The sequence below is a fragment of the Protomyctophum parallelum genome (genome assembly GCF_964188405.1).
Source record: "Protomyctophum parallelum genome assembly, chromosome: 8".
NCBI classification, from domain to species: Eukaryota; Metazoa; Chordata; class Actinopteri; order Myctophiformes; family Myctophidae; genus Protomyctophum; species Protomyctophum parallelum.
The window spans coordinates 18,659,285-18,679,142 of record NC_139703.1 but is presented as its reverse complement, the minus strand read 5'-3'; the positions used below and the strand labels follow the sequence as shown (position 1 = coordinate 18,679,142).

The 19,858-nt window shown below is 44.7% G+C and overlaps 1 protein-coding gene across 1 annotated transcript in view; it reads right to left on the bottom strand.

Annotated features, from left to right (window-relative positions):
* LOC310862944 (kinesin-like protein KIF21B) overlaps positions 1-17,534 on the bottom strand; it is a gene marked incomplete at its 3' end in the record, with an annotated part of 131,202 nt that extends 113,668 nt beyond the window's left edge. The window contains 1 exon segment of the mRNA XM_083771067.1: positions 17,440-17,534. Within this exon segment, the coding sequence (XP_083627193.1) occupies positions 17,440-17,486 (47 nt within the window). The 5' untranslated portion in view covers positions 17,487-17,534.
* Positions 17,535-19,858: the final 2,324 nt, after the last annotated feature.

Below are 19,858 nucleotides of genomic sequence, written 5' to 3'. Positions count from 1 at the left end.
CCTCGTTGTTGCCTCTTTGTTGCAACGTCATGAATACTAATTTCTTAAAATACTCTCTCTTCAACAGGATTGTAATTAATCCATTGTGTGAGGGAAGCCCTTTTGGTGTTTTAAGCGTCACGTTATACTTTAGCTATTGAAAAATAGCAGATCTACAAGCTCGTAGCGCGCCACTCGGTGGCGCGCTACGAGCTTGTAGATCTGCTGGTAGAGCTGGTAGGTCTGCTATTTTTGAGAAATCGCGAAAATGTGGCGCAAATCTTTGAATATACTGTATATTCTTCCAGAGCAAACGTTTTTAACTCAAATATGTACTTCTGGGGGGGGGGGGGGGTGGGGGGGGGGGGTCCCTGGAACTACATATTTTCAGATGGGGGTCGGCGGCCAATTACATACGTAGTTTTGTGAGATCTAGGTCTGCTATTTTTCATAAATAGCAGATCTACAAGCTCATAGCACACGAGCGGTCTGCTATTTTTGAAAAATCGCGAAAATGTGGCGTACATCTTTGAATATATATTCTTTCAGAGCAAAACGTTTTTAACTCAAATATGTGCTTCTGGGGGGGGGGGGGGGGTCCCTGGAACTACATGGGGGTCGGTGGCCTGCAATTAAATTACATATAATTTTTGGGGTCCTTGACATGAAATATTGAGCAGAAACATGAGGTTTTTCAGAAAGGTGTCATTATTTAGAAGACATTTTTAAAAATGTCGACGTCGTCAGGCCTAAATGGGTTAACAGAATAAAATACTGACCCTTCATATCCCAATACGGAGGCGAATCATGCATGAACAGAAATATAGATGATAACATGGAGACGGTTATATATTGGATACATATTGGATAGATACATTATGCATACATTATGTATATACATTATGCATATAGGTTTTGACTTGAACTTTAAAGACCACTGCCCTGACGTGAGTAAACGTTTACTATTACTTGACGTTGGTATAGATGTGGTTCCCCAATGCATGCGTGCATGCAAGCGTGTGACCGTGCATGCGTGCGTGGGACCGTGAGTGTGTGCGTGTGTGCGACCGTGCGTGCGTGCGTGCGACCGTGCGTGCGTGCGTGCGTGCGTGCGTGCCTGCTGCAGTGCAGACACGTTGGGATATTGGCCCAGCTGGCTGTTGTTAATCACCTTCAGTGCTGAGTAGCTTAATCACTATACTGTACTGGAGTGTGTGCGTGTGCGTGTGCGTGTGCGTGTGTGTGTGTCTCTGGTCAACAGAGGCTTAAAAAGCAGCTGATTCAGTTGGACTGGACCCACGTAGTGTTGGGATTATCCCATTTTGGGGCGGGAAGGTGGAACCCCTTTTTGGTGTTAGCATCATGCTACTGTATGCTTTAGCTATTGAAAAATAGCAGATCTACAAGCTCGTATAGCGCGCCACTCTGTGGCGTGCTATACGAGCTTCTGTTGGCGTAGATAGCATTTGACTTAGACAGCATGTTATGTAGACAGCACTATAATTGTATTGTATATAGTCTTAGCACGCCATAGTACATATGTATAGCATAGTAGTGAATATGTATAGTTTATTATGTATAGTGTATGTATAGTTTCATCATATAGATATTCCACTGTTACCTTCTTAGCTTACGCATGTTTCATGATAAATGCTTTTATGTGATGTATTCCCATGCTTTTGTTCTTGCCTAAATGTAAGTCGCTCTGGATTAAGAGCGTCTGCTAAATGCCTAAATTGTAAATTGTAAATTGTAGGTCTGCTATTTTTGAAAAATCAAAGAACGACTGACATTTTTAGAATCTGATCTCAGGTCAGAATGGGTTAATCAGACCAGTGTGTGTCCAGTGGAAACCTCGTATGAATCTGATCTCAGGTCAGAATGGGATAGATAGAGGACCTGTTTCCACACACAGGAAACAGGTCAGACTGGTGGTAGGTCTGCTATTTTTGAAAAATCGTGAAAATGTGGCGCAAGTCTTTGAATGTATATTCTTTCAGAGCGAACTTTTTTTAACTCAAATCTTTGCTTCTGGGGGGGGGGGGGGGGTCCCTGGAATAACAACATATTTATTCAGATGGGGGTCGGCGACCAATTACAGATAATTCTGGGGATCCTTGACACGAAAATGTTTGAGAATCACCGACACATAGAAACCTATAGGGTTTTTCAGAAAACTGTCCTCATGTGTAAAATGGGTTAAGACAGTTCGCAGTTGCCCTGGCCAGCAGGGGGCGCCTGATGGAGGGGAAAGGAACTGGCCTCTATACTGCCTCCCCCTGGCCAGCCGGGGCGTCTGATGGAGGGGAAAGGAACTGGCCTCTATACTGCCTCCCCCTGGCCAGCAGGGGGCGCCTGATGGAGGGGAAAGGAACTGGTCTCTATACTGCCTCCCCCTGGCCAGCCGGGGCGCCTGATGGAGGGGAAAGGAACTGGTCTCTATACTGCCTCCCCCTGGCCAGCCGGGGCGCCTGATGGAGGGGAAAGGAACTGGTCGGAATAACGTGTTCCTTCCACGCGCTACGTCCAACCAGGGAAACTACCCCCTGTCAGGTGTAAAGGAGCAACTTGGACACTCAGGCATGAAGGAAGCATGAGTTCAAGTCCGTTGCTCTCTCCTTGTCCCCCATATATGGGGACTAGGTTGGTGGATTGTGTGTAGAGCCCAGGATCACATTAGATGATTGACACAGGGGTGAAAAATGGGTTACAAAATCGTGCTCTTTTCCTTTCCTTTAACTCTTCCCACATGAAATCCGACTTAAACCGATTAAAACCTGCCAAGCATTCACTTTAGATTTAGCCGCTGCAGAAAATCTATCTGGAACAGAACAGTATATCGTTTATAGAACCAGCACACAGCGCTCAGAAATAGCAGATACTATGCAAGCTGAGGGAGGGAGGGGGGGGGGGGTCCTTGGCACGCTGACAACGGGTATTATTAGGCTCCCAAGTTGCATCGTTCCCAAGTAGGCCGGTGGCCGATGGGCACGTACAGGTCTAGTGTACAGTAGACCGATGGGCACGTACAGGTCTAGTGTACAGTAGACCGATGGGCACGTACAGGTCTAGTGTACAGTAGACCGATGGGCACGTACAGGTCTAGTGTACAGTAGACCGATGGGCACGTACAGGTCTAGTGTACAGTAGGCCGATGGGCACGTACAGGTCTAGTGTACAGTAGACCGATGGGCACGTACAGGTCTAGTGTACAGTAGACCGATGGGCACGTACAGGTCTAGTGTACAGTAGGTACAGTAGTACAGGTCTAGTGTACAGTAGGTACAGTAGTACAGGTCTAGTGTACAGTAGGTACAGTAGTACAGGTCTAGTGTACAGTAGGTACAGTAGTACAGGTCTAGTGTACAGTAGGTACAGTAGTACAGGTCTAGTGTACAGTAGGTACAGTAGTACAGGTCTAGTGTACAGTAGGTACAGTAGTACAGGTCTAGTGTACAGTAGGTACAGTAGTACAGGTCTAGTGTACAGTAGGTACAGTAGTACAGGTCTAGTGTACAGTAGGTACAGTAGGACAGGTCTAGTGTACAGTAGGTACAGTAGTACAGGTCTAGTGTACAGTAGGTACAGTAGTACAGGTCTAGTGTACAGTAGGTACAGTAGTACAGGTCTAGTGTACAGTAGGTACAGTAGTACAGGTCTAGTGTACAGTATAGGTACAGTAGTACAGGTCTAGTGTACAGTAGGTACAGTAGTACAGGTCTAGTGTACAGTAGGTACAGTAGGACAGGTCTAGTGTACAGTAGGTACAGTAGTACAGGTCTAGTGTACAGTAGGTACAGTAGTACAGGTCTAGTGTACAGTAGGTACAGTAGTACAGGTCTAGTGTACAGTAGGTACAGTAGTACAGGTCTAGTGTACAGTAGGTACAGTGGTACAGGTCTAGTGTACAGTAGGTACAGTAGTACAGGTCTAGTGTACAGTAGGTACAGTAGTACAGGTCTAGTGTACAGTAGGTACAGTAGTACAGGTCTAGTGTACAGTAGGTACAGTAGTACAGGTCTAGTGTACAGTAGGTACAGTAGTACAGGTCTAGTGTACAGTAGGTACAGTAGTACAGGTCTAGTGTACAGTAGGTACAGTAGTACAGGTCTAGTGTACAGTAGGTACAGTAGTACAGGTCTAGTGTACAGTAGGTACAGTAGTACAGGTCTAGTGTACAGTATAGGTACAGTAGTACAGGTCTAGTGTACAGTAGGTACAGTAGGACAGGTCTAGTGTACAGTAGGTACAGTAGGACAGGTCTAGTGTACAGTAGGTACAGTAGTACAGGTCTAGTGTACAGTAGGTACAGTAGTACAGGTCTAGTGTACAGTAGGTACAGTAGTACAGGTCTAGTGTACAGTAGGTACAGTAGGACAGGTCTAGTGTACAGTAGGTACAGTAGGACAGGTCTAGTGTACAGTAGGTACAGTAGTACAGGTCTAGTGTACAGTAGGTACAGTAGTACAGGTCTAGTGTACAGTAGGTACAGTAGTACAGGTCTAGTGTACAGTAGGTACAGTAGTACAGGTCTAGTGTACAGTAGGTACAGTGGTACAGGTCTAGTGTACAGTAGGTACAGTAGTACAGGTCTAGTGGACAGTAGGTACAGTAGTACAGGTCTAGTGGACAGTAGGTACAGTAGTACAGGTCTAGTGTACAGTAGGTACAGTAGTACAGGTCTAGTGTGTCGTGGAAGTTTAGAGATAAACATTGTAAGAATACTCCAAGTGTTTTATGACGTCACTGTCCCATGTGGTGAATGCCTTGTGGCTATGTTGGGGGTTGTCGTGTGGGAGAAGAGAAGAGCTATAAAAGCTGTCTCTTGTTGAGACTCTGGGAGTCAGACTGGGGTTTCCATACATGGGGTTGGTTCATGTAAGTCTTGTCTCCTTGCTCGAGTAAAGACAGTAAAACCCCCCCTCCTGAATGTTAATGATTTTACAACTTGTTCAAGGCATAATCAGCTGCAGTGCTCAGAGCTAGGCTTGCTGAGCCATGAGGCCATAAGGCCCAGGAGCTTAACTCCTGTTTCTGTAGCGTGAGGCATTTGATGTACAAGTACACCACCTGGACATGACGCTAGTGTGTGTCATTTGGTATGACCCGGCCGGGGATTGAACCCCGACCTCTCAGTTTCACCTAACCACAAGGCCACTGAACTGAATTGGTCAGAGTTCAATAGTACAGTACTAAATAAGAAATAGATCATATGTGTGTGCAGTACGACGCTCACTCAAATAAGAAGATGGCAGTTAAGATTCTACTGCAGTCATATAGGTCATGTTGGGAATCTGTAGAAATGGAACAGTGTAAAATCAGTCAAACCCTACATTGTATTGGATCGGTTAAAGAATGAATTAGGATAAGTACAGTATATTGAGGCATAGTTTTGTTAAATAACAAGTGATTTGAATAGTATTAGTGTAATGTGTGTCACAGAAGCGGAACTTCAATACAGTTCAGTCAGACAACTCAAGGAGGATGTAATATATATATTTATTGATGTAAGATAATCAATGCAATATATCTGTTATGGTTTGGCGATGTATTGGATCTGTTTTTTTTAGGTACTCAGGTCAAGCGCATCAGTCCCGACCATAGGGACTCTGAAACCCCCGTACCTAAACAGTAGATCCAAAACGAAAGGTGGGTGAGCAGGTTGTATGACAGCAGCACGCTGATACAACAGCAATAAGCAAGCAGAATTGAGTGCAGGTTGTGTGACAGCAGCACGCTGATACAACAACAGTAAGCGAGCAAGAAGGAGGATGAATGCAAAACCTTTGGTTAAAATAGCCGGTATGAGAGATTGGGTGAGCTGTGATTGGCTGAGTGAATCATGTGGATGAGAGCCTGATGCTGCAGTGGTCCAATTAACGGCCAGAGCGCTGACTGAGGTTCCCTGACTGAACTTGCTCTGTGCATGTCTATGACAGGCAAATGCTCATTAGTAAGAGCGATGCAATTTAAATAAGTAAAATAAATAAGGGAAAGACACTGACATCAGGACAAGAAAATAATAGTGATTATGACTACTATTGTGTGAGTTAAATGTAAAACATACTGTACTAGGATAACCTGTTTACATGGTCAGAATATGATCAAGCCGGAATAAGCTAGGCTTATTAAAAATAGGCTAGGCTTATATTTATGAGTTATACATTGTTCGATTATTCAAAAGGTCCGATAAGGGGCTGTATACCACAGATTAGATAGAACTAAGTTAGGGAAGGGTTTTAGCAGTACATGGACCTCTGTTGATCTGACATACATATGGCCGGTGTGAACATTTTTAAAATAATGGTTGATGCTCTGTAAGCTGTTTTGTGTCATCATAGGGAAATATCCGGGAAAATAATAAAAACAGGGAATAATAGTGGATCACGGTCGTGATGCTCTAATAGGAAGGCAGTAAAATTGAGTCCGTGATGAGGCCTGTGAGTAAGATTCTGATGTGTGGGGGACGCCCCGGAAATAAAGACAAAGTATGGAAATACATGTGTGTTTCCTGTACAAATGTTATGTTTTGATTCAGTTTATGATTAGGTCCAAGAAGGAGGAGGCGAGCAGATGCGTGTTGTGTCATGAGATTGATTTATTGATCCCTCACATGTGTGTAGCATGATTACTAATGGAATGGCTAACCTAATTGTGCATGCGCGTCGAAAGTGTATATATATTGCTGTGATTGCAGGAAAGAGTATCATTGGATTGTGGAAATCAGATCTGTAAGTATTAAATGCAACATTTTGATGTTCTGAAGAGATTTCCTTGATACTGCTGTATGTTATATTGTAGTTATATTGTCATGGCTGGCTCTTGTTATGACAAAATCAGGAGCAGGGTAGGCTAGTAAAAAAGCAGGCTGAATAAGTCAAGGTGCCACTTACACCTTCTGTAAGTAAGGAATCAACAGTCTATAAAGTAACAGCTGACTGGTATATATATATGTGTCCATGTTAAAAGTATTATCATATTCCCGTCATATTACAAAGTGTTGAGTCCACCGTCAACACTCTAGATAGACTAGATAGAGTAGGCCTTTTAAAAAATTGGTTTGTAGTATGTTTTTTTCCAGCTCCATATGATCCTATGAAGACGACAACATGAATGATGATGATGATGATGATGATGATGTGCGATCATGTCTGCTACTATGACACTGAGGGTCCTAAATGAGAGTGCTGTTAGCACTCTGAACTCTGAATCCGGCGATCATGTGCGGTCATGTGCCCCAGGAATGTCACCTGTGGGGTGACAATTTCTGGTCTTTTGAGAAGCCGGGACGTGTGCTGTTCTGTTGAAAATGGCCAATCTGCAAATTCGCAACATGTCTGGGCCCTGCACATTGTGAAAGAACTAAAAAGACTTGGCTTGCTCCTCAAAGTGGGCTGATGGACAATTCTGAATGGACACACTATGGTGCTGAGATGTTTTCTTGGGTCCAATGTCGGCAACGGTTATTGTATGTTTAATTTGGCGTTGCCTTATTTGTTTATTGATTTATGTTTGTGCCTGAATACCTGTGTATTCTGATGTGTTTTGTTGTATATACTATGTTGTTGATTTTATGTTTTTATCATGTCGTAAGCCATGTGGTGGTCGTTTTCTCTTATGAGATAGGCCGGTGTAGGAATTTTCCCAGAACGTTACGAGATAATGTTGTATGAAAAGGGGTTTTTCGCCTGCCCGTACGATATGAGTGAGTGTTTATTTTGTGTTCCAGGTTTTTGCCTGCATCTGCAATGTACTGATAAAATGGTGTTTATGAGTTTTTAAATGTTTAAAAGTGGGGTAATGTCGTGGAAGTTTAGAGATAAACATTGTAAGAATACTCCAAGTGTTTTATGACGTCACTGTCCCATGTGGTGAATGCCTTGTGGCTATGTTGGGGGTTGTCGTGTGGGAGAAGAGAAGAGCTATAAAAGCTGTCTCTTGTTGAGACTCTGGGAGTCAGACTGGGGTTTCCATACATGGGGTTGGTTCATGTAAGTCTTGTCTCCTTGCTCGAGTAAAATCTCTATACTCTATAACTCAGACTTCTTGTGTTGCCTCATTATTCATTGTTGTGATTTGGTTTTGAGCATATGTCCACAGATTCCACTACAAGTGTACAGTAGGTACAGTAGTACAGGTCTAGTGTACAGTAGGTACAGTAGTACAGGTCTAGTGTACAGTAGGTACAGTAGTACAGGTCTAGTGTACAGTAGGTACAGTAGTACAGGTCTAGCGTGGTCAATTAGCCCATTTGAGACCTGAACCACACCAACGACTCGCCATGCAAATCCTTGCAGCCAGACGGTTGTACAGTAAGGATTTGCATGTATGATGAAACCGAATGGCAGTTGCAAGGAGGATGTCCTTAAAACGGTTCCAGTTGCATCATTAACCTCATTCTGACCTGAGATCAGATTCTAAAAAACGTCTTCTACATCCTGACAGTTTTCTGAAAAAAAGCTATGTTTCTATGTCAGTCGTTCTTCGATTTTTCAAAAATAGCAGACCTACAAGCTCTTAATTGAAAAATAGCAGATCTACAAGCTCATAGCGCGCCACCGAGTGGCGCGCTATGAGCTTGTAGATCTGCTATTTTTCAATGGCTAAAGCATAACATAAATGCTAACACCAAAAGGGGTTCCCCCCGCCCCAAAATGAGTTAAAACTGTTTCTGTTGCATCGGTGTGTGTGGTTTGGGCAACAGTTTTTTTTACGTGGTGCAAACCACTTCAAGGAACAGCCATGTCTGTCCCTACGTATGTCTGTCTGTCTGTCTGTCTATCTGTTTAGGGTGCAAAGGCATCGCTGTTGAGATAGATACAGAGAGAGTAATTTGCTAATTACAAATGTGGAGCGTGCATGCGAGCATGCAAGAGAGAGAGGGGGAGAGAGATAATACCACAGTGTTACTTGTGAGAGAGAGAGAGAGAGAGAGAGAGAGAGAGAGAGAGAGTGACCGTTTCGGACGTGGGGCGGCTCGCCAGGAACCACAGAACCTGCAGGCCCGGCACTCTGGGAACGCCCCTCTGGGAACGCCCCCACCCGCGACATACATCCTCGTGCTCAACAAACAGGCTTTCTGCATTAGCTATAGGCAGTATAAAATGGAGCCCCCCCCCCCCCCCCAACCTCAAACCCCACGGGTATAGGATATTATGAAATTCATGCTTTGCCAAAAAATAGCAGATCTACAAGCTCTTTTCGGCGTGCTATACAGCACTATACAGCATACGGCGCTCATAGAAATCAGGGGACTTTTCGGGACTTCTCGTCTGCAGAGTGAAAGGCTGAGTGGAGTATGAGAGGTCACGGGGTCAAAGACCACACAGCACTAAACACAGCTTTGTCTTTGGGGCTATTTATATACACACACACACACACGCACGCACGCGCACGCACGGATGCACACACAAACACACACACACACCATGACGGTTCACTTAGCGGCGCGACTGAGTGAGTGGAGAGAAGGCTCGTGACTGGAGTCTGGAGTGTTAATTACGTTCCTTTTACCATGCATGAATTTGAGAGAGAACATTATGGAGAGACGACTATATAGAGCGTCGCAGTCCCGCCCCCTACCACCAGGGCCCCAGGAAATGATTCTCCGTTCATTTTCCTCATAGACATTTCAGAAAGTGTTTATTTAAAGACGTTTATACGCCGCTGGACAAAGCCAACTCTTTTTATAATATATATTTTTATCCCACAATTTTGTAACCCATTTTTCACCCCTGTGTCAATCATCTAATGTGATCCTGGGCTCTACACACCCTCCACCAAGCTAGTCCCCATATATGGGGGACAAGGGGGGAGCAACGGACTTGAACTCATGCTTCCTTCATGCCTGACTGTCCAAGTTGCTCCTTTACACCTCACAGGGGGGAGTTTCCCTGGTTGGACGTAGCGCGTGGAAGGAACACGTTATTCCAACCAGTTCCTTTCCCCTCCACAAAGCCAACTCTTGTCGTGACAAATCATGACAACAAACACAATTTCTTCGGGCCAAACAAAGAATTAGAAACTAGAAAAAAACACTTTCTTTTGTTGTTTTTCTTCTATGTAATTAATTATTTGTTTTGTCCAAAATATTGTGTGTGTTGTCATGATTTGTCACGACAAGAGTTGGCGAATACTGATATAATATGATTGATTTCAGCTGTTACAATTCCCACAACACGACCCACTTGAATTACTTGTACTTTAGTATTAGAATGCTATACAGTCTTTTTTTTCATGTCCAATGTATTTGCATTTAAGTTACATGAATAACCTATAACTAAATGCATTTGAAATTAAATGAACAACTTTTCAGGATTTCAATTTCAATTCAATTATAGCAAAACTTTGTATTATGAAAACCAACCACTTTGTTTGTGACTAAGGGAAATGTTCCATGCAAAGTCAATGTCTCCATTGCTACTCGTAACTAAACGTTATGTACAGCGCTAGCCCACACACACACACACACGCACATGCACACGCACACGCACACGCACACGCACACGCACACGCACACGCACACGCACACGCACACACAATGTTGAGCCAATGCATTGCAGCACTCAAGATGCTACCAACAGGAAGTATAGAGGAAACCTTGGGGGCTGTGGAAGTGAAACCGTGCGTGCGTGCGTTGCGTGCATTGCGTGCGTGCGTGCGTGCATGCGTGCGTGCGTTGCGTGTGTTGCGTGCGTGTGTTGCGTGCGTGTGTTGCGTGCATTGCGTGCATTGCGTGCATTGCGTGCATTGCGTGCGTGCGTGCATTGCGTGAGTGCGTGTGTGCGTGCGTGTGTGCGTGCGTTGCATGCATTGCGTGCGTGCGTTGCGTGCATTGCGTGCGTGCGTGTCGTATAGGTCATGTCATTGGCTCTATCAGACATTGTTTAGGGAAAAGCTGTCAGACTGTCAGGAAATGGATGCAGGCGACACAGACTGTGTGCGTGTGTGTGTGTGTGTAGGGGGGGCTCCCCATCAACACTGTATTTTGCCCTCTGTGCACGCGTACACACACACACAAACACACACACACACACACACCTAACGCAGAGGGGGGGGGGGGGCAGCAGCAATGTGGGAGCAATTACACCCCCCCCCCCTCTTATCAACAGCCAACTTTTCCCAGGGAAAAGGAGACGTGTTTTGGAGGTCGTTGGGAAAACCATCCCTACACTCTGCAGGAAGCTATATCCCGCTCTGCTGGTTTATTTCTGTGCTTCCCATTTCCTGTCACACACACACACACACACACACACACACGTGCGTGCGCGCACATGCACACAGCTACGTCTTAGTATCACATACAGAGCATGTAGTAAATAATAGGGTGCACACACACACACACACACAGATCTACCAGGGAGTAAATGAATGTGCTCAGTCAGTACTCAGAGCCAGTGTTGTTTTTGGCAGCAGATTTCTATTTTAGTTTAGTCATAGTCTTTGGACTGAAACTTCATTTAGTTTTAGTCACATTTTAGTCATCTGGAATGTCTTAGTGTTAGTCTAGTTTTAGTCGTCTAAATGTCATAAGATTTTAGTCGACTAAATCTACAGTTGATTTAGTCGACTAAAATGTATTGTGGCGGGTCTTGATGCCGTCGTATAATGAGTGTTTTTACACTTGCAACCAAGTGTAAAATGACTTATACTGGATCTCTTGTCCACTAGTCCATTACTAACATTTTAGTCTAGTTTTTATTTGTCGACGAAATTGTCAGTATATTTAGTCTTAGTTTTAGTCAACGTAGCTTAGTTTATTTAGTTTCCATTTGTTTTTGTCAGTGGAAAAAGGTAGTCGACGAACATTTTTCGTCTTAGTTTTAGTTGACGAAAACAACACTGCTCAGAGCCATGAGGAACCATGTAGCAGAGGAGCCATGTAGCAGAGGAACCATGTAGCAGAGGAGCCATGTTGTAAAAAATGTGATAATAGAATACTTTTTTTGTCCAGCTCATGAATGTAGCCTGTGATTAGTGTGATTAGTGAGTAACAAGTAAGAAGAAAACAAAAACAATCTTAACCCATATGGTGCATGAATGCCCCACCACTGTTGTGTCGGGGTGGGTCCATCGTAGATCTACGATGGACCCACCCGACACAACAGTGGTGGTCCCCAGGCTGCTCCTAGTCAGAATGGTGGTTCCTGGGTCAAAACCAGTTGAAAACCCCTGCTCTAGACTATGATGTTGTTGACTTGACTCGTGTGTGTGTGTGTGTGTGTGTGACTGTGTGTGTGTGTGCGCGACTGTGCGTGCGTGCGTGCGTGCGTGCGTGCATGCATTTTCTTTTATAGTTCAATAGGTCACCCCCACATGATTTCGGGGGGGGGGGGCCCCAGATGCTTTGTTTTAAGTGCACTCAACAGTCTTGTAAAATCTATTTAATGTGATGTAAATTGTAATGTATTTTGTGTGTTGGACCCCAGGAAGAGTAGCTGCTGCTAAGGCAGTAGCTAATGGGGATCTAAATAAACAAATAAACAGTAAACATATACCAACATACACTACAGTATAAGTGACTTACACCATTGCAGGGTACATCGGCGCATTATCTAAAGACCATTTTAATACTGTAGGCCTCACGCCACCATTACCCTGCCTTCGCCAGCGCTAGCGCTTAGCATCACAACAGAACCAAGACAGGCAGGCCGCTGGTCAGCTGGTCAGATGGTCAGCTGGTCAGCTGGTCAGATGGTCACACATGCATTCGATCTGGTCATCTGGTCACACATGCATTCGATGTGTTTCCTAAGTGTTGTTCTTGTTGTGGCGTTCATTTGGTTGACCAAGAGTCAGACTAAAAGACTATAAGATTTGGATCTTTAGTCGACTAAGAAGACTATACCGCAATCAATTTCAGATGACAAAAAGAAAAATAGGACTAAAAGTAAATGCTGTGCTATTCAAAAGACTAAATCAAACATTGTGGTCAGAATTACTGTAAATTGCACTGGATTAAAAGTATCCGCTAAATACCTAAATTGGAAATTGTCGTGTGTGTGTGTGTGCGTGCGTGATGACCGTTCACGCGTGTGTGCGTGCATGATGACCGTGCGTGCGTGCGTGCGTGATGACAGAGACGATCAATAACTGTCACCTTCACTCATCCAGTGTTACTTCAACAATGGCCTATCTATCCATCCATCCATCTATCCATCTATGATGATGAGTGTGACCTCAATAGCATTCAGTCAACACACGTCAATAAATAAATGACTCTTCAACTCCGCCTCCACCCCGTCCACCAGCTGTCATCATTTCTGCTTTCTCTTCTCTTCCCCTTTTCTTTTCCCCGTTTCAGAGTAACTGACACCCGACCGACCTGGCCCACTTCCTCTATTTTTGTTCGGTATTGTGAGCAAGCACAAAGGAAAGCCAGTTAGCAGCTAGCCTGACCTAAGCAGAGACATTTCTGGCCTAGATGGGAGGGTCGCGCCTCAGAAATGCGCGCACCCTGATTGGATCTCATCGATCTGTCCGTCACCCCCGGCCCCTCCTCTCCCCCCTAGTGCAGCGCTACGTCACATCATTTAGAGCGACGCCCACCCGGAAGGGTTGACTCCCACTTTTAGACTGGTTCAGTCCACGGCTTTTTCCAGGCTTTCATCTTTCGCGCAGACGAAATGAAAGCCTGGGTATCGAGGCTAGTTAGCAGCTGACTGACTGACTGACTGACTGACTGACTGACAGGCTGACTGACTAGCTGGCTGGCTGGCTGACTGACTGACTGACTGACAACTGCCACTTGGCCCCAGGCAGCAGTAAAAAGCTTGGGATCAAACTGCAGCACACCGCCCTAATTCCCTCCTGGTGTGGAAGTAACAACAACTAGTAAGTAGAAGTAACAACAATTCACTTATTTGCATCTAAATAAGTAGTAAAGTGTGCCGCTTGGGATATTATTTACATTATGAAGAGAGGGTATATACAAAAAAAAATGTAATTTTGAGCGATGGAAATAAGCTAATTAGCACAACACCCCATAGCCCCATTCAATTCCCATTCAATTCAATGCAATTCATGTATACGGGCTTATGGTAGTACCTCTTTGTTGGGGACGTAACAACTACAAATAACACCTGGACCTCTTTGGTGGGGACGTAACAACTATAAATAACACCTGGACCTCTTTGTTGGGGACATAACAACTACAAATAACACCTGGACCTCTTTGGTGGGGACGTAACAACTACAAATAACACCTGGACCTCTTTGGTGGGGACGTAACAACTACAAATAACACCTGGACCTCTTTGGTGGGGACGTAACAACTACAAATAACACCTGGACCTCTTTGGTGGAGACGTAACAACTACAAATAACACCTGGACCTCTTTGGTGGAGACGTAACAACTACAAATAACACCTGGACCTCTTTGGTGGAGACGTAACAACTACAAATAACACCTGGACCTCTTTGGTGGAGACGTAACAACTACAAATAACACCTGGACCTCTTTGGTGGAGACGTAACAACTACAAATAACACCTGGACCTCTTTGGTGGAGACGTAACAACTACAAATAACACCTGGACCTCTTTGGTGGAGACGTAACAACTACAAATAACACCTGGACCTCTTTGGTGGGGACGTAACAACTACAAATAACACCTGGACCTCTTTGGTGGGGACGTAACAACTACAAATAACACCTGGACCTCTTTGGTGGGGACGTAACGACTACAAATAACACCTGGACCTCTTTGGTGGGGACGTAACAACTACAAATAACACCTGGACCTCTTTGGTGGGGACGTAACAACTACAAATAAAGGTATAAGAAAGCCTTCTAGCATGGAATTCTCCTTTAACCCATTCTGAACGGGAACCCATTTTGGTGTTAGCATTAAGTTATGCTTTAGCTATTGAAAAATAGCAGATCTACAAGCCCATAGCGCGCCACCGAGTGACGCGCTACGAGCTTGTAGGTCTGCTATTTTTTGAAAAATCGAAGAGCGACTGACATTTTTAGAATCTGATCACAGGTCAGAATGGGTTGATAATCAGACCAGTGTGTCACAGTGGAAACCTCGTATGAATCTGATCTCAGGTCAGAATGGGTTGACTCAAGGACCACATGGGGGTCCCCACCCCCCCCCCCCCCCCCACCCATACCCTTTGAGAATTAACCACTGCACTGCTGGCCGGAGACAATGGAGCTATAATGGAGAGCCTGCTGCCACTCAGTCGACCGTTACTGTATAAGCAGAGCCTCACACAATGACAGATGCTGCGACAATTACCACGTTTTACGCCTTCCCCTTTTTTTTGTCAAAAGGGCTATGATGACTATCTATTGAAGTGCTGTCGGGGGGGGGGGGGGGGGGCAGGCACCTGATCCTCTTGTCATTCATTCATTGCACAGCATCGTCCCCCAGGGACGTGCACACATAAGACACCAAAGGGGGGCTTCTTCAGCCCTTTGGCCCTTTTTTACCCCGTCTGTATAGAACAACTGCCCTCTCCAGAACCACCAACGCAGCGTTTATCCCATTCTGACCTGAGATCAGATTCATACGAGGTTTCCACTGGTCTGATTAACCCATTCTGACCTGAGATCAGATTATAAAAAAAATGTCAGTCGTTCTTCGATTTTTCAAAAATAGCAGACCTACAAGCTCGTAGCGCGCCACTCGGTGGCGCGCTATGAGATTGTAGATCTGTAGATCTGAGCTTGTAGATCTGCTATTTTTACAGGATTTCAGCCCCCTGCCCCCCTGGAACACTCTCTGTGCCTGTAGGGCACACGGTCACAGCAGAAAGGACTGTAGCAATAATGTTCCAATAGCGACGCATTTAAGCCCTGATCCATTTTTAACGCCCCGTGGCAGTTTGGGTGCTGTTCCTCTCAACAAAAGGCCCAGTGAGAGGAGGACACATGCACTCATGGCTCATAACAGCTAGCCATTCAGGGCAGGAACAACCCTATTGGGTGTTTTAAGCATTATGTTAGAAATAAATAGCAGATCTACAAGCTCGTAGTGCGGCACTCGGTGCCGCGCTACGAGATTGTAGATCTGCTACATGCAGATTTTTGAAAAATCGTGAAAATGTGGCGCAAATCTTTGAATATATATATTCTTTCAGAGCGAGCAAACTTTTTTTAACTCAAATCTTTGCTTCTATATAGGTGGGGGGTCCCATGCCCTATAGTGGAACAACCATATTTCCAGATGGGGGTCGATCGGGAGCCTCAATATACAGATCATTCCTGGGGGTCTTCGATATGAAAAAGGTTGAGCACCACTGACATATATAGAAACATGGGTTTTTTCAGAACTTTTAGGATTTGAATAGACTTTATATATATATTTTTTTTAGAATCAGCCTCAGTCCAAAATGGGAGAGACTAAAGTGATGTCTTTGTGCATGATTATTTTTGCACAGAGGTACAGTAGGCTATGTTTTCCCAGGCAGGCAGACAATACTAAATAATGCGTCTATATCTTATAGACACAAAAATCCATCATAATAAACATGATATGTGTGAACTGTGAATATACACTATGCTCCAGTCTGCCCTGCTGCACCACATATACAATGTAAAGAGAGATATTAGCAGTGGCGTGCACAGATAGACACTAGGGGGTGCTCCCTTTTGGTGTATTTAGCTATTGAAAAATAGCAGATCTACAAGCGCTACGAGCTTGTAGGTCTGCTATTTTTGAAAAATCGAAGAACAACTGACATAGAAACATTGCTTTTTCAGAAAACTGTCAGGATGTTGAAGTACATTTTTAGAATCTGATCTCAGGTCAGAATGGGTTAAGGCAACCGGCCGGTTCCACGTGCTAGGTGCCCTTTTTTTTCACTTGAGCACCTGCCCCTCTAAATGTCTGTGTGCACGCCTGTGACTGGATATTAGACATGAGGAAGGAACGCCCATTTTCGTGTCCCCGTTTCGGGCTACCTGACCACGTTGTCCCCTCGTCACCATAACCACCACCATGCTAATTAATGCATCTCCAGCATAGCTTATTGCTTCATCTTCATCATGATCACACAAACAGCATAACAAAAGCCATTATAATAATGATTATACAGTATGCGCTCCAAACAGAGGTCAGGGAAGTTATATTGCACAGTCAGGCGTATAGCCGATAATAGCCTGGCTATATAATGTCATATGATTTTGCCTTATCGATATAGTGTGCCTGAGCTGTGAGCACCACCCACCATTTACACATAACAAGCTGGTGCAAGCAGACGTAGTGGAATATATATATATATATATATATATATAATATTAATATCTGTCTGTGCTTAAAACCTCCACCACAGACGACATTCATGATGAAATGAAAGACACATAAAACAGGCTGGTTTAGAAACCAATCATTGGTTTGGATCCGTGCAGACAGACAGACAGACAGACAACGTGTTAAGGTCGGCAGAAAGCATCATTGAGCACACTCACACACACACACACACACACACACACACACACACACGCTTACCTTAGAGAAACCTTCACGCAGCAGTCGCCCTGCATGCTGCTCGCCATTATATTATGTGTCCCTTTGCTTCGCTTCTTTCAGTGTGAGTCAAACGAGCAGCAGAAGATGAGGATTTATCCACAGCTATAGGCTATTCATTGATGATATCCAGACAGTGCTCCCTCCACGGTGGAAACTATATATATATATATATATATATATATATATTAAGCAGCAGATCATGTAAAAAACAAAAACAAAAAAAGAAATGCACTGGTGGTGGTGGTGAGCCGAGCGGCTGACTGACTGAGGTCCAGGTTGGTTTGTCTGGGTGGAGGACACTATAGGCTGGCTGTCTGCAGCCGTGCAGAGCCGCCGGTGGTCCGCGGTGGTGGTCCGGTGCCTCTCTGCTCCGTCGCGGTCATCATCATCATCATGTCCCTCGGTGTGTGTGTGTGTGTGTGTGTGTGTGTGTGTGTGTGTGTGTGTGTGTGTGTGTGTGTGTGTGTGTGTGTGTGTGTGTGTGTGTGTGTGTGTGTGTGTGTGTGTCACACTCACACCATCATCACAGTCAGTGTTGTTAAGTTTATAGCCGCACCGGCGTGTGTATGATCATAATAATCATAATCATAATCATAATAATATGTCCCCGTCTTGTTCTTCTTGTGTCTCCCAGTAACTCCACCACGACCACGGCATGATGATAATATCTCCTCCCTGTGTGATCTGACCCTGAATCAGCAGCGTTCCTGAGTCCTCTGTAGGCTATGTGAACCACAGACACAGAGAGAGAGAGACCTCTGTAGGCTATGTGAACCAGAAAGAGAGAGAGAGAGAGAGACGGATCCACGCCTCTGTAAAGTGCAGACACCACTAGCCTCTTCTACCGCTGTGTCTGTCTGTGTGTAGACTCTGGAGTCTGGACTGTGACTGACTGGGGAGAGCGAATTCAACGGAACGGGGGGCGGGGCTAACAATCGCGTCCGATTGTACATGATGCGTGCGTGTGGTGTTATTGGGCAACACACAGACTATCACGATTACCCCCCCCCCCCCCCCCCCGTTTTTATCATAAAGGACCAATTAGAATGGCTATACAGGAGCCGGCTACTTCATTATTAAAGGACCAATAAAATTCACCACTTTTCAACCTATCTTCATATAATAATAGGTCCTCACTAATAATCATGAAAAAAATGGTGCAATTCTTTTTCTACTCGGTCTGTGTCTCATAGGATGGCTGTGGGCAGACCTATTATATGAAGATAGGTTGAAAAGTGGTGGAGTGGTCCTTTAACCACCACTGAGACTAGGCGAGTGTGTTATTTTAAAAATTATTAAACCCTTTAAAATATGATGTAAAAAGGCATTGGTGGTGGTGGTGGACAGACTCACTGGTTTTTTGATGAATTGAATAATGTGGACCCTATTGTAAACAAGTGTAATGCATAATTGGGTCGTCCACTCACAGTTAACAGTCTTTGTATTATTGAGTTTGTGCTTGAAATGTACTGTAATTCTGCAAACTGTTAATACATATTTCAATCAATAAAAAAAAAAAACTGTACTGGTCTTGTTCTCAAAACTTTTCTTTAATGGCACGGACCAACCACGGACCCCCCACGGACCCCCACAGCACCCACCACGGACCCCCACAGCACCCACCACGGACCCACCACGGACCCCCACAGCACCCACCACGGACCCCCACAGCACCCACCACGGACCCCCACAGCACCCACCACGGACCCCCACAGCACCCACCACGGACCCCCACAGCACCCACCACGGACCCCCACAGCACCCCCCACGGACCCCCACAGCACCCACCACGGACCCCCACAGCACCCACCACGGACCCCCACAGCACCCACCACGGACCCCCACAGCACCCCCCACGGACCCCCACAGCACCCACCACACACACACACACGCCTGCAGTGACTTAAGACACCACACTAACATGGATTTATGTTTTTAATTTTATTTTCCTTTTCCCCTCTTTGTCTGATGATTTCCTGTTTTTGGTTTATATAAAAGTGTATATATTTGTATACGTCTCTGAATGTTTTGATGAATTGAAAATGGTGGACCCTGTTGTAAACAAGTGCAACGTATACGCTTAGTTTATGGTGTCATCCACACATTGATTGATTGATTGAAATATTTATTAACAGTTTGCAGAATTACAGTACATTTCAAGCACAAACTCAATACAAAGACTGTTAACTGTGAGTGGACGACCCAATTAAGCATTACACTTGTTTACAACAGGGTCCACATTGTTCAATTCATCAAAACATTTAGAGACATACAGTCACTTCTATGTAGTTAACAGTTTTTGTATCGAGTTGTGCTTGAAATGTGTACCCTATCTTCTGCATAGTACTAATACATACTTCAATGTATTTGGATTCAGTTTTTATTTTATTTAATATTC